At 40.3% G+C, this 16593-nt stretch overlaps 1 protein-coding gene across 1 annotated transcript in view; it reads right to left on the bottom strand.

Moving 5' to 3' along the window:
* LOC128861201 (lachesin) overlaps positions 1-16593 on the bottom strand; it is a 41038-nt gene that overhangs the window by 18611 nt on the left and 5834 nt on the right. Inside the window, exons 2-7 of the mRNA XM_054099155.1 lie at positions 14675-14781; positions 14376-14583; positions 14138-14299; positions 13885-14013; positions 8926-9016; positions 5146-5229 (exon numbers count right to left, since the gene is read on the bottom strand). Of these exons, the coding sequence (XP_053955130.1) occupies positions 5146-5229; positions 8926-9016; positions 13885-14013; positions 14138-14299; positions 14376-14583; positions 14675-14781 (781 nt within the window). The remainder of the gene's footprint in view (positions 1-5145; positions 5230-8925; positions 9017-13884; positions 14014-14137; positions 14300-14375; positions 14584-14674; positions 14782-16593) is intronic.

The raw sequence follows: 16593 nt of genomic DNA, 5'->3' as shown, positions 1-16593 counted from the left end.
CACTAGAGTGCAGCCAATCGACCACTCATTAATGGGTCGTTCTTCCCAAATGTTTCCTCCACAAACTCATCCGTGAATTATATAGCCGCTTCTTAGGCTAAGTTCTATAAAGATTTGAAGGTTGTTCGCTCAATTGAATTCAAGCAACCCAGAACCTGAAACTCCTTCTAGAAGTACATACGAGTACATCTAGTGCTTCCTTTTGCAGATTGCAAACCTTCCGCTCTCCCTCCTTTTTTATATGAGATGACCAGCGGGATAAGACCGAAGTACCTTCTTGTCTCTGAGCAGAGGAAGATTGTATTCCCCAAGAAATATTCTAAAACTTATTCTTGAATAGTTTTACTGTAATCATTTCTTATTTAGTTTAAGTAAAGACTTACAAAAGGAATTTAGTTTTACAGATAATCTGCTATTATTTTTGGAGAAATATGATATACAAAAATTTGTCCAATTGATAAAGGAAAGTTGTGAAGGAAATTATGATAAATACTGGGATGGTTAGGAGGGTGGGTTTAGAGTGTGTGAACTACGAGTGATGACTCTGCTGCGTCAACCGCTTTGCGCTGCTGATGAAACTCATCAGATTTTGAATGCCAACGCCAGCTATATCAGCAAGCGTAGCAAAGAAATAAGAGCCAAGATGTCTGGATCTTAGCGCCGCCAGAGCAGGGCAGCTAAGGAGAAGGTGCTGAGATAATTCCATCTCATCCTCCCTACATCCATCGCAAAAACGACTTGAGGTAATTCCGAATCTCACACCATGCATTCTTCGCGCATAGTGACCTGTGAGAAAACTCACGAGATTCGAGAGCTGATATTTTGTCAACCTCAGAAGCTCACCCGAGCGCTAGAGTTCAGTACCTGTGAAAAATTACAAAACTTAAAGGAAGAAAAGCCATTTACAGCCATCCAGTGCTGTTGATGTAGTGAAAGAGAGGTATGAGATATAGGCTGGAGAACTGACTCAGAGCATGCCCGAAAAGCAACTTAAGAAACCTCAAACGTCTAGCGGACAAACCTGGACATTTACAAATAAAGTTGTCAACAGTGTATTTCTTTGCAGGATTCTCACAGCTTTTGCAACTGGGGTTGTATGGAAGTCCAAGTTTCTACCTACGTATGACTTCCGATCACCCAGTAACCGGTGAATACCGCTATGAGTTTGGAAAATGAATGACGGCACTTTAAATGTCCTGCTTGAGATTGAATACGATAAGATAGAACTCCATCAGCATTTTTATAAGAAAGAAATTGTGCAGTTTCCCTTTAACAACGGTCAAGGGGACACCCACCTCTAAACTGGAGATAGCTGAAACCAGTTCTGTCGATCACTTCCTGGCATGCTGTAACGAGTGCATAATATTGTTTGTGAAGATGTGAGTTTAACTAAGCCTAAAATATTTTTATATACTTGAACCCTTAAGAAAATGGATAATAGTTGGGCGGGCACTGTGGCAAAATTACTGCAGCACTTACTGATCTTGGGGTAGAACCGGGCTGGGTAGGCTTCATTAGCAAAATGCTAAATAGTAGAATCATTGAAGCGAAACTAGGAGAATCGGTGCTCAGGAGATTGGTAAGTAGAGGTACACCGCAAGGTGGAGTCCTCTCACCGTTTTTATGGAACGCAGTTGTAAATAAACTTATGTTAATGCTGGAATCGGTGGGCTGTAAGGTGTTAGCTTACGCCGATAATGTTGCTATTGCTGTCGCTGGTAAATTTGTATCTACATTGAGATACCTAATACAAAATGCTCTAGATATACTTTCTAGGTGGGCAGAAAAGTGTGGTCTAGGAGTCAACCCAGACAAAATACAACTCATATTGTTCACTAGGAAACACAGAATCCCTCAGCTAAGTCCAATTATGCTCAAGAGGAAGGTCTTGTGATTTCGGAAGAAACCAAGTACTTGGGACTAAACACAGATAGGAAACTGACTGACAAACATCTTTGAAAGAGTCAGGAAAGCGAACCTAGCTTTTTATGCCTGTAAAAGAGCTTTAGGTAAGACCTGGGGAATTAAACCTACGGTAGCTCATTGGCTTTACACTACTGTCTTCAGACCCATTCTTCTATATGGAAATGTTGTCTGGTGGTGTGCTATGCAGAAAGAAACCTATTCTAATTTATTGAATAAGGTGCAGAGATCAGCGGAATTAGCAATATGTGGCGTCATGAAAACCACGCCATCCATGGCTTTGGACATCATACTACATCTGTCACCCCAGATCTCTTCTGCAAATACTCAGCGGCCTGCTCCGCTTTAAGGCTCAAAGCGAGCTCACAGTGGAGGACTGTCTCACATGAGCATTCAATCATCTTAGACTCCTGCACGGATATACCCAGTGACTGTGGTGGGTGATAACCATTCTTTGCTGCGAAAGGAATTCCCTAATGAAAATCCCTTCTAGACTGGAATGGCTTGAAGAAGATCCAACACCCAACACACCCGTTAAGATCTACACGGATGGATCTAAAATGGACACCGGTGTAGGATCAGGGTTATTTTGCGAAGAGCTTTCTATTAGTGAATCCTCTAAACTACCGGATCACTGTAGTGTTTTTCAAGTGGAAATAAACGCTATTCATGAAGCCTTAAAATGGTTAAAGATAAACAGAATATCATCAACGGATATCTGCATTCTATCAGACAGCCAAGCTGCCCTACGAGCCCTGGATGCATTCCAAACAACATCAAGGAGTGTCTTACCTTGTCGTCAATCTCTAAGTGAGATGGCCAAGTAGTATCGTACAATCTTATGCTGGGTCCCAGGCCACAGAGACATACCAGGGAACTGTAGGACAGACCAACTTGCAAGAGAAGGTATCTGTATACCAGACATAAATAATTTTATGGAGATACCTCTCGCAACTTGTGAGCTTCTGATTAAGGACGCACTAATCAGTTCTGCAAATCAAAGATGAGTTAGTGTTAACACCATTGAAATTGCTAGGAAAACATGGCCAAGGCTACATTTACGTCTGTTAAAGAGTATTATAAAACTGAGTAGACTTCAAATCGGGACCTTAGTAGGGGCCCTCACAGGACATTGTCTCATAGGAAATAATGCAAGAAGATTAGGCGTTTACACGCATGATTTCTGTCGTAGCTGCAGAAATGAGGAGGAGTTGGAAACAATTCAACACCTTTTTTGCACATGCCCAGCTCTAGCCAGAAGCAGGAACCGATTTTTAAAATCCTACTTCTTAACGAATATAGATAATCTATACACTTTAGGTATCAACAACCTTTTACGCTTTGTCAAAAGCTCAGGATGGTTCAATATGGAGAGGGAAATGTAACCCAGCCCCCGTGGCTCACAACGGACCCATTTCGTGGTCTAAGTGGGATCGTTGTCTCTATATGCGATGCGGCTGCCAAACCTAACCTAGTATCACACTAGTTAGGAAATCAGCAAAAGCATTGTGCACCAGTGTTTTGCAGAACTTTCAAAAAAATGTATTTAACATTACAAAAATGGTATACAATTCCAGGCTAACTGGAAGAACTTCAACGTTCTTTGTAAATGTACGCAATTTAAGGGCGATTGCATTGAACGAAAGAACTAAGTTAGTTAAAAAATTCGCGTTATTTAGTTTTTGCTTTCAAGCTTTTCAACCAACCTGTATCATTTATAACTGCAATTTTGGTTTTATTTTGTTTTTAGATAATCCCCTTTAATTAACTCCTTAAATAAATAAGTAACAAAAGCTATGATTTCGTATTTTTTGAATAAAATGTGGCCATGTGGAATCTATTTCGAGTTTGATAGCTACAGCGAACGTACTTAATACATACTAGGTTGTTCTAGAAGCTTTGCGGTTCGGTAAGAAAGAGCTACTAGCAAATATTTTTTTGTATTCACTCTTCATATGAAAATTATGCAATTTTTCTTTTCAGTCTGTCAGTTCATTCTTTGTTTACAAGCGATTTAGTATCGACGTGTCACAACGGAAAAAATTAAGTATCGTGCGTTGATAGAATTTTTATTTTTGGAAGGTTTAAAAGAAACGGAAATTTATGAACGAATGTTGAAAATCGCGTACTTCTTCTAGCCATCAATTGGTAGAAAGATGGAATGCTAAATTTAAACGTGGTCGTACAAGCCTAGAAAACGATTCACGCCAAGGGCGGCCAAAAACAGCAACACCAGAAACCGTAGAAAAAATAAAAGATATCTTGTATTGGAAAGTCATCGAATGAGAAGAGTGTAAGCAATATTTTAACTGAAGTGTTGGGTTTCAGACAGTTGTGTGCCCGACGGGTGCCGCATTCGCTAACAATGGCAAAAAAACACATTCGAATGCGAATTTCTCAACCAACATTTGGAGCGTTTTCGAGAGGATAAAGTGAAGTTTGTGCATCAATTAATCACTATGGATGAGACTTGAGCTCTATCAACACGATCCTAAATCAAAACAAGCGGCTAAAGAGTGGTGTGAACCTGGTTATTCGACTCCCAAACGACTTCATGTCCGGAGATCGGCCATGGAGGTTTTAGCATCAGTATTTTGGCAGGCGAGAGAAATTTTGTTTGTGAATTACTTGCAAACTGGTTTAATAATAAATTTTGAATATTATTCTAACTTTTTGGATCAGTTAAAGGAAAAAATTCGTCAAAAGTGACCCAGTTTGACAAAGAAGAAAATTTTTTTTTCATGTGGACCATGAACCGCGTCACAAAAGTATTTCGACAATGGCTAAAACCCATGAATTGAAGTTCGAATTGTTGGAGCATACGCCCTGTTGAACAGATTTGGCCCCTGGAGACTTCCATTTGTGCGCAGACCCAAAAAAAAATGATGCGTGCAAGGCGTTTTTCATCAAATGATGAGGTAATAACAGCGTATTTTGCAGCCCTTCCAGATGTTCACTTCAAGCATGGATTTAGAAATTGGAAAAGTCGCTTAATGTTCAGAAGGACTATACTGAATGGAATAGTAAAGTGTATTTCACGCCATAAAATTTCACTCTTCTTATTGAACCGCAAAACTTATTGAGCAACCTCGTATGTATTAATCGAGTTCACCTAACTACTGCCATTGTTATAAAAGCAAAGGTAAATGTTAATAAAAAGTTTTTAATATTTAGAAATATTTAAAATTTATTCACATCTAGAAATCTGGAGTAGAAGCTTACCGATATGAATTTTCTGTGTAATCCGTTTTATATTTTTTGCTTGGCAACACCATAACCGAATTATATACCCAATAGATGATGGCTCTGTGAAGAAGAATAAAAACAAACAAAATTACGTTGGTAGAAAACGATTTTAATGAGCATAATAGGTAAATATGCACGTCAGAAGGTATTTCGTTAGCTTCAAGATTTGTGTTCATGCATACACACGCATACACATACATACACGTGCGAGTGTTGTTCAGATGCATATGTATTTGTATGTAAGTGTAACATTTGGAGTGTTGTATTGTTTCAACTTTAAACATGTACATATACTCAGATGTAATTCAAAGTACAAAGTTTTTGGCAGCATTTTTGTTATAAAATAGCAAACACAAACAATTACTGTCATCCTTGTTTCTCTTTCTCACTTCATTTACTCCAATTACGGGCCAAAATTCAGTTTAAAATCATCAAAAAATCAATTTACTTTTAATTAATAAAAAAGTTACTCACACATAGAACTCAAATTAATTAATTTGTATATGAAAAATTTTGTTTTATGGAGTTCCACACATTTGAAGCGAATGATTCAAGAGATGTTTGATTAATTAATTGAAACAATAAACACGAATCTGATACTGTTTAGGAGGAAACATTAAAACCTGCTCTTAACCCTACAGTAGTCGCGCCCCTGAAACTGACGTAATTGGTCGCGCGGTCTACATATGTATGTAATCCATTTTAAAATTCAAAATACAAAAGATAAATATTTAATTCTTCCGTTGCTTTTATTTTAAATATTCTTGTTATTGTTTAATTTATTAATATTAATCAAAAATAGCATAAATAAACTTTCTGTTCTTACATAAAATAAATAAAAACCAAAAGTTAATTTTTTAACAAAAAATTAAGATACTTCACAAAAGTATAAAATATATATAAAATAATAAGAAGGTAATAGAGATGTTTTAATTGTTTTCCAAACATGACAAACATACAGCCTTGGAATGATCAGGACAAATGCGTTTATTGCAAGCGTTACACACTTTACGGGTGCTTTTATTACGGGCCCTTCCACAATCGTAGCAACGACCGACGTAGTTATTGTGCTTTGGACCTTGATGAGTTACAACTTGTGGAAGATCCAGGAAGTCTTTTATTTTAAATGTCAGTGTTCTAGGTAGCGTGGTAAGTGTTAATCTTTGGTGAGCCAGTGGTTTCATCCAAGACAAGGCTAAGTCTATGAGAAAATTACGCCTTTTGACAGATTCATAGTTACTGTTTGCAGTGTAAATGCATCATGCGTTGAGAGCACTGAGGTTTACAAGATTATAGAACTTAGTCAGCGGCCACCTTCTCGAATTCCTAGATGCGTCATAAAGAGAACACATCTTGTCAATCAGATCAACGCCATTTTTAGTGCGATTATAGTATGTTATTATTTGCGGCTTCCGTTGATCTCCGGTGTCAGAATGAATCGCTGTATCGTTGTGCATTGTAGACATGGCTATTATCACTTTGTTGGCTTTTAGTATATAAGAAACCAGAGTATATGGAGAGTGAAATCCAAATTTTGAGGAGCATATTGGATTGCCTCTAGATATTCTAAATTCTCGGGGAACTTCTCCTTTATCTTTTCGAACGGTAGCAACCATTGTAATTCCATTATCAAATCATTGCTTTGCTATTTTCAGAGAGCAAAACCAATTGTCCATAGTAATATTGATATGTCTATTCGAAATAGGTTGCACCATTCTCATCACGATATCAAATCTCTCGTTGCTTAACCGAAATGGACCTTCGGGTTGTTGGCCGGCGTAAATTTCTAAGTTATAGGTGTAGGGGTAATGAACATCTTCAAGTGCAAAAACTTTCCGCCCATACTTAGCAGGTTTATTTGGAATATACTGCCGAAAAGAACAACGCCCTCTGAAGGACAAGAGTTGTTCGTCCAAAGTCATTTCAGCAGAGTAGCATACATATGTAAATATTATCAGAAAAGTTCCACAAAATTGTAAAATGAAAAAGTATGCCAAAAGTCCACTTTTCTTTACAAAGTATAACTAGCTATTAGCATAAAACCTATTTTAAAATACTTACGTAATCGGTCGCGCGGCATACATACGTAGACCATGCATTTCACGAACCTCTAGCGACACAACTGCATGCGACAATTAACAGCGGAACACTGAGAGTGACTCTCTATTTGTAAGGAGGAGATCAAATCTCTTGGCTGTGCAGATAAAATTTCTCTGATCTGGGATCCAGGACATAGGCACAAAAAGAGAAATGAAATTGCTGATGTGCTTGTCGGGAAGGGGACTGAATTGGCCTTAGAGACCTCCTACCCGGTCACCGGCTCCCACTGATAGTTATTAAAGGGGAGCTGCACAAATTATTTCTCAGGAAAGCGCAGAAAAGATGGAGCTCCATTTCTTCATGTGCTATTTCAACAACCCTTTGGCCTCAACGCGATATACGAAGGACTCAGAAAGTTCTTTGGACTCCTCGTCATTCAATTTCCACTCGTAGCTGAGTTCACCGGTCACTTAATGATCGGCACACACGCGGAAAAGCTAGGGCTACCATTTAACCCTCATTGCAGAAGCTGCGGGAACCTTTCAGAGAAGAAGACTGTAGAACACTTTCACTGTATATGTCCGAGTTTGACAGCGAGACGACTAAGGTCACTGGGAGCTCCTTTCTTCGACAGTCTGGGGCGGTGCGCCAACCTAAATCCCATCAATCTTCTCCATTACAACAACAGCTCTGGGTGGCTGTAGATATCTACCTGTTGGAGGTCTCATAATGGTATCAAAACGGCGCTTTAGTGGCGCTTGAGGAGTGCCAGACTGGCACTTCAACCATTTCACCTAGCTATCTACCTACAGAGACAAGTTATCTATCTTTCAGGAAATTGTAAGGGCTGCGATTGAAAGATGACGTAATGAAACCACCTGCAGAATCGCACGCCAACTGTGGCCGACTCTGAATGCTAAACGCACAGAATCTCTGCTAAGCCAAAATAGGCTCAGTCTTAGCACATTTTTTTCAGTCTTAACGGGGCACTACCTAATAGGTAGGATGGGTTTGCGAACACATGACTTCTGTAGAAGTTGTCTTGATGAGGAAGAGGAAGCGATAAACTTGCACCTACTGTGCCAGTGTCCCTCTCTATCTAGACGTAGGTTTACTATTCTAGGTAGACAATTTTTTAATGAGTTAGAAGATCTCAGTTTTGCAGAAATCAGAGATATTCTAAAATTTCTGAAAAGCTCACACTGGTTTTAGAACAGATAGTGACAAGCTCCCCACGTGGCATCACAATGGGCTATGAGCCTGAGTGTGTGCCACAGAGCAACCACGTCAACCTAACTTAACGGTACCAAGTTAAAGAAAATGTATATTAACAAATGATAAACATTTTTTGGACATAATTGTATGATTATATTTACACTTGCCAATTGTGCAAAAACTATTTTTTTTTCTAAATTTCTTTTCTTACAATTGCTTTTGCGAAAATTGAGAAATTTCGTATATTCGTTTATTTTGTTAGTAGTTTACACAAGTACATATGCTAAATAGTTATGTGATGATTTCTACTCCTTCCTGATAAATATTTAATGGAATACAAAAATTTAAATAAAGGAGAAAATTGGTGTCAAAATATATTTTAATTAAAAGTTTCCTTATTATTTCGCCTTATTAGCGTAAAGCTAAATTTTGCAGAAAACATTTAATTTGGTATGCCTAACAAGACATTCACTTACATACACACGCGTATTAAAAACTTACTTGGGATGTGCTTCCGTGTGGCAGTCAATTGTGACATCTGTTCGAGCTGGCGCACCGACAAGTTGATTGGGTACCCAAATCATGGGCGAAACTTTTAAGAGTAAAATAAAAGAAGGCAGGAAAAATAGATTAGGGTAAATTTGAAAATAAATGATTATTTATTAAAAAGATGCATTTAAATATGTCTAAACACTTATATATATGTAAGCAGGTAGCTATGTCTATATTTAGGGTTGCCAAGCAAACTACACCAACTGGCCTATTACTAGTTCTGGACGAGTACTAGCGTTTATCCATAAAGCTCAAAACTCAGTTCCGAACAAATCAAATGCTAAGGAATGTCTTTAGAACGAAAAGGGCTCCGAAGTGTTGTTTGGCCCATACGCTGCAATAATGAAACGTACCGAATATGCTACAACGATGAGTTGCTGAACTTATGCCAGGAAGAAGACGTCGTGAAATACATTAAATCCCAAAGGCTTCAATGGTTAGGGCAGACTGTGCGCATGGAATGCAGTCGCCCCCAAAAATCTTTTGAACAACGAACTGTCTAATGACCTGAGCTCGAGGACGTTCAATGTTAACCTGGCTTGACCAAGTCATAGCCGACCTGAAAAAACTACGAGTAAGGAGGTGAGGATCTATTGGTAGGAACTGCGCTGATTGGAAGTGGATTGTGGATGAAGCTAAGGCTCACCCTGAGCTGTAATCGCTACTTGATGATGATGGTCATGTCTCACTACCCATCGATGCAAACCATGCGTAAAGATATATATATTTAAAATTGCCAGTAGCCAAATTCGCCATCCAAATTATGACAATTTTCAAAAATTAGTAGAATTTCTAACTAAGAAAAAAAATTGCCAAAATATGATCAACAATATCGGGGCATCCCAAAATCCCAGCGTTAATCTAATATATACTGGGTTCCGAAACATAGTGGTAATTAACGATCCAACAAAGAGAAATATGATACACTGTGGCCGTCGAGGAGAAAAGTATAGCAATAGCAGGTGAATTAACTTGAACACCTGCAGCATCTCTAACAGCATTTGGCTCATATTTCAGCAATGAGCAGCACGAAGCTGCCTAAGGCTCTCAAAAATAAATGCTTGGGCTCCCACGGGGTATACCAAAGAGAAATATGGACGTAGAACCACTAGATTAGATGCCCGCATATTGATTTCTATAGCAGCTGGAGGGATGTCGTAAGAGATTGTTTCTATTCAGCAAGGAATTTTGTTTGCTTCGTTTTAAATTACACGCCAATGAGTACACTCGAGTAAACATCTTGGTATCGAAAATGTGGCAAACAAATGGTACGAAAACTCTATTTGGATGCTTAGTGAATCACCAATTAAACCAACCAACCAAGTACACTCTCAATACTGCTTGTCTTCGTATCACTTCGATCGGCCATGGCATGATTGATTGCTTAAAAAATGTTAGAAAGTTTACATGTTGGTATATTGACAGATTGACATATTGGCGTTTTGACATATTGGAAGCTGACGTAGCTTCATAGGCTTGTGCGTGACTACCATGCGGTAGAGCTGATTTCGCAACCCACTGCAAGCCACGAAAATACCACTACGACTTTCGGAGGTGGCACAAAACTGTAAGTCTTTTTTATTTGTAAAATAATATCAAAATGCATATCATAAATCGTTGAAGGAGCTCGGCCAAATACCCAACAAATATTGTACGAGCCAATTGTGTATATTAGGATGCACCATTCACCAAAAATCGGCACAGTTTTTCGCTTGGAATTAAAAAATGTTTCATATTTTAAGACTTCCGCCAAATTAACTAGAGAAAATAATAATGCTTCCGTTAGCTGGATCGATATGAAAATCCCTCCAAAAGTCAAGTTTTTTCAATAAATAAGATTAGTTCTTAGGATGCTTCCATATGTAGCAGTCCACGCCAGTGGGGAAAGTTACTGATCGTCATTCACTTGCGAGTGGCCAGGAGGATTCTTCTGCATATGGTTCAAGCAGCTCACAACTCCCGGGATTAGCCTATGTATCTTCCGGGTTGCTTTCGAACACCCATTCCAGCTGGATAGCGGGCTGTGCGCTGGGTTTAGGACCCACCACTTAAAAATTCCCCGGAATTCAAATCAAACAAAGCCTCGGATGAGAACTCCAGTGTAGATGACTACCCCTGCAAACGAACTAAGGACTACGATTTGAGGGCATACAGCTGGAATGGCCGGTCCCTTAATGTGGAAGGTGCCTTTGCCCGGATGGCTGATGTCCTCGTGAGAGTAAAGGTTGGCACCACTGCCATTCAAAAGATGCGATAAAGGGAGCAAGGCAAGAAAACCATAGGACCTCCCGACTTCTACCACAGCCGCCATGTAAAGAAGCGTAAATTCGGTATTGGATTTGTTGTGGGAGAGAGACTTCATCGCCAAGTAGTGTCGTTCACCCCAATGGACGAGCGTCTCGCAATAATCCGCATTAAAGCCCGTTTTTCTAACATCTCGCTAATTTGCGCCCACTCCCCGACAGAAGAGAAGGACCACCAATGCGACCAAAGATTTCTACTATGAGTGCCTGAAACGTACTTATGAGCGCCGCCTCCACCACGACATAAAAATCGTGCATGGCGATTTCAAAGCCAGGGTGGGCAAGGGGGGAATTTTTGTCCCACAGTCGGGAAATTCAGCCAGCATAACGAAACATCCGGTAACGGACAGAGGCTGATCGACATCGCCGGGGCCTAAAACATGGTAGTCCGCAGCACCAGATTCCAGCATGAAAAGACACAACAAGCTACCTGGCTGTCTCCTAATTGGAAAATGCGAAACCAGGTCGATCATGTTGTGATAGATGGAAGACACGCTTCCAGAGTTTTAGATGTACGTACGATCGGAGGACCCAACATCGACTCGAATCAAGCCAAACTACGCGCACGCCTCTGTGCAGCACAAAACGTACATCTATCAACGCACAGAATGTTCAACATCGAAAAGCTGCAATCACAACATACAGCCAGAAGATTCGCCACTCGACTCTCACTCCTGCTCTCAGAGAGTACTGCCCATTAAACCAGCATGCACGAGCAATGGAGCAACATTTCTCTTTCTCTACGTACCTCCGCCGAGGAAGGAATCGGTTTCCGGCGAGCCCGGAAAAAACTGTTAGTACGACGAGGAATCTCATGCTGCCGCAGAAAGAAAAGATGCCGCCTATAGAGTCACGCTGCGATCGCACGCAACGCGAGCCATGTGGGATCGCTACAAAGAGCTAAAAAAGGAAGAGAGACGTAATATACGAAAGAAGAACCGACAGGCCGAAATACGTGAGTGCGAGGCCAATAGGAACAATGCTCTAAAATTCTCCCGGGACGTTTTCCTGTAAGAACAAAGACGGCGAACTGGTGACTGACATACAGAGTAATCTTAAATTAGGGAGGGAACACTTCTCGAGCCTGTTAAACAGTGATCGATGCGCATGTCACAGATAATATGAAGATTCCGATACCCCAATTGTTGACGACGGAATTGTCGTTCCACTACTCGCCCATGACGAGGTGAGAATAGCGATAACGCGGCTAAGGAAGAACAAAGCCGCGGGCGCCGACGGACTGCCGGCTGAGCTATTCAAACATGGCGGCGAGGAGCTGGTAAGGTGCATGCATCAGATTCTATGCAAAATATGGTCGGATGAAAGCAAGCCTGCCGGAATTTAAGTGTGCTCTGCCCAATCCATAAGAAGGGCGATCCTGTAATCTGTGCCAATTACCGCGGGATTAGTCTTCTAAATATCGCCTATAAGGTTCTAGCGAGCGTATTGTGTGAAAGGCTGAGGCCGACCGTCAACCTACTGATTAGACCTTATCAGTGTGGCTTCATACCTGGTAAGTCTACCATTGACCAAGTATTCACAATACGCCAAATCTTGGAAAAGACCCATGAAAGGAGAATCGACACACACCATCTTTTCGTCGACCTTAAAGCTGCATTCGATTGTACGAAAAGGAGTTACCTGTATGCCGCGATGTCTCAATTTGGTATCCCCGCAAAACTAATACGGCTATGCAAAATGACGTTGCTCAACACCAGCAGCGCCGTCAGAATCGGGAAGGACCTCTCCGAGCCGTTTGATACCAAACGAGGTTTCAGACAGGGTGACTCGCTGTCGTGTGACTTCTTTAACCTAATGTTGGAGAGGATCATTCGAGCCGCAGAACTTAATCGCGCAGGCACAATTTAAATATAAATATGTATAAGTCAATATTAATATAGGTTCATATCAAGTCGAATGCTTGATCTCGTTGTGTTTGGGGCTTGATTTTAAAGTTGTTACGTTCAATTAATTTTTTCGATTCGTATTTCATTCCAGTTTTTTGTTCATTACATAAATTGAATTAAAATTGTGTGCAAAAACTGTGATAGCTTTTATACAGTTAAAAAAGAAGAGTATTTCAGATTTTATCAAGGCGAATCTATTAAAGGTGGTATCGGTAAATCAGCTGATTTGGTTTTTTTTCTTTCGCCGTGTCCATGTGGCTGTCAGTCCAGAATGAAGCGAATTTCTTCTTTGTTCTCTACTTCGACAATACTTTTCTTTGATAATCAAATGTATAAAATAATGTTGTTGGTCTAGTGTCACAACCTTTAAAGAATGCGCCTTGGGGTTTATAGTTACAAAATCACTATTAAAGCCTACTTTTTTCCGAACAGTTTTTCGGGTAGCAGTGTTTGTTGTAGCTTTAATGTAAGGCAAGTAGTTTGTGGATATGTCCGCAGGTTGTTGGTAGTTTATTCGGCGTATCAACTAATATATAATATATTGACTTAAATAGAAAAATATAAATATATTTGTTTTTAGAAATACTTAAACCTAAAGCATTTACTTGTGCCATGACAAAGCTCATAAGCACTTCCCCGCTTCTGCTAAGTGTATCTACCGAAACGAATTTGTACAAAACCACCCTCGTCATACTTACATTCAACATCCAGTATAATTCTTTTCGACACTGACGGCGGTACGCCATTAGTGGCAATACAGAGGTAAGCACCCATCTCATTGCGGCTCACTTTCGTTAATGGCAACACTTCGCCATCGTAAACTAAAACTGTAATTGTAATGGGAAAGGAGAAATAAATTCCAGTTATAAAACAGTGTGTGCTCAAAGTAATATATTCATCACATAACTACCTACATCTACGACTATATATAAGTAATTGTATTGTATCTACCTTTCTTCTTCTTTTCGACGGCGATTTCTTCGCCATCTTCGCGTCGCCAAATGATTTTCGGTGTTGGAAAGCCATCGGCACGACAAGTCATATTAATATTTTGATTTTCACGCACAGCCACTGAGGAGGGTGTACTCTCAATATCGAGTATATTCGGTGGTACTACAAAACAAAAAGTGGGAAATAGAGTTTTAAATTTACTAATTTTTTACTATTTTCACACATTCACTTAACTCACCCACAACCTGCAAATAGCCAACTTGGCTAATCATTGGATTCGTATTTACTTGGCACATATAATAGCCACGGTCATCCTGATGCGCTTGATTCACATGCAACAACCACGTATTGCTATTGTCATAGGTGATGCTGTAGCGCGGTATACGCGAGATGACGTGCCTATGAATGGTGAGTATCATTTGACGGTCGATGTGAATCCAGGCAACCTGCGCATTGTGAAATATTGAAAATATTTCTATGCAATAACAGTGGAACTAAATCGCAATAACAATAACACAGAAATATATTTCTATTTACCTTGTATCCACCCAAATGTTCTACTACACATGGCAAATTGGCGTCTCGGCCAACAGCAACTGTTACATTTGGTATCGGCTGCGCGAATCGTGGTTCATCCATCATCACTGCAAGAAATCAAAATTTGCTTGCATGCATAAATGTGTCAATGTAGGTAAGCGGCTTCATATATTTAAATTAAAAGAACTTTATTTATACTCTAAGGAGAGTTTGTAATTAAATTAAAAATAATAGAGAGGCTACAACGGAGCAACACGTCGTATGAGTAATATTTCTGCGTGCCCACGACAGTCAGTTCTACATAATCGGAACGGCCCGAATTTATATCCGGCCAAGGACTGTCACTTTAGCAGCATTCCGCGTATATGTATGGGCAGTGTTTATGCTGATACAACAACAACAGCACTATTCTTGGGATACTCAAATTATGTTATTGTAAGTAAGAATAAAAGCTATTCAGAAATTTTTGAATGCTTGCTTATCTTAAAAAAATCTGATTAGTAATTATATACTCGTGTTTCGAAAAATATATTAAGTCCATATATAACTATTCAAAGAGGTGCTAGTTTCTGCAAAAGTGGGGCATTAAAGACTACGCCCACGGCAGCGATGATTGTCATATGGCACTGCTATATTGAGACCTATAGCAAGCAGCTGGCGGCGAAATCGGCACTTAAGTTAAGAGAATCTTCTAACCTAATCACTAACAGGAGGGGTCACGTACTTCTAACATCAAACGACAGACTTTTATAGCTCAGTAGAGCTGCATTTAAACACATCCTTGTTGTGGTAAAACTTTCCCAACGAGAAAAGATTGGGACAATGGGGTAATGGACAATAGAAGTGGAATCAGTATCTATACTGATGGTTCCAAGCTAAATGAACAAGTAGGCGGAGGCCTTCACTCTGAGGAAATGAATGCCAACATCTCATTCCGGCTACTGGATCACTGTAGTGCATTTCAAGCTGAAATTCTTGCTATCATGGAGTGGAGTTCTCACCACAAGAGATATAAACATATATATTCAAATGTATGCGCTAAGAAGGAGAGCAAGCTGTCAAAGGTAATTTCCAGTATTTTGGGTTGTTAGCCGTCGGAATTGGTGCGTCATCGACTTTTACCTTAAGTTGTAGATTGACCTCCTTTATCCAGGTGGTGAAAAGGGTCGCCGTGGATTTAGTGGGGGAAAGTTGTAAGATCTCGCAGTGAAGAAGCGAGAAAGACGGGCGAGGAAGTCGTTTACTTTGAAGCATAGGACAGCTATATCATTGCCCCACGCCATTATCGTGCAGTCGTCGGCGTATGAGACCAGGAAGACTCGCTCTGGTGGCTGGGGGAAATATACTATAGATATTGAAAAGCAAGAGTGAAAGGACACTACCCTGCGGTACTCCTTGCTTTATTTTGCACTGTTTAGATGTTTGGTCTCGAAATATCACCGACGAATGACGACCACTCAGGTAGTTCGCGGTCCACCTCTTCAGCCCTGGCGGGAGTGTCGACTGTGAAATGTCATCTAGTAGCGTGGCGTGGCTGACTGTATTGAAAGCATTTTTTAGATCCAACGCTACTAGGACAGTCTTCTGGCAGGGACGGTTTTGGATGAGCTAGCGGTTTACCTGGGTGTTAATGACGGTGAGTGCAGTGGTGGTGCTATGCACTCTTCGGAAACCATGGCGGTGAGAGCCTGGGGACAGGTGTTTCGTAAAAAGCAGCACTTGGGGCAAGGACAAGAAAATGTTGCTGTCGACTTTCAAGGTAATAGGCCGACCAGTTCTAAACTATGCTGCGCCTGTCTGGTCGCCTGGAACCAGTGATTCGCAGTGGACGAAGCTCCAGACCTGGCAAAACACTGTAATAAGGACTGCGACAGGATGTCTTCTGATGTCACCTATACAACATCTACATGATGAGGCCT

This window comes from Anastrepha ludens, chromosome 4 (assembly GCF_028408465.1).
Source record: "Anastrepha ludens isolate Willacy chromosome 4, idAnaLude1.1, whole genome shotgun sequence".
In the NCBI taxonomy this organism is placed as follows: domain Eukaryota; kingdom Metazoa; phylum Arthropoda; class Insecta; order Diptera; family Tephritidae; genus Anastrepha; species Anastrepha ludens.
The sequence above is the reverse complement of the archived record's forward strand: the minus strand, read 5'-3'. Positions and strand labels throughout refer to the sequence as shown.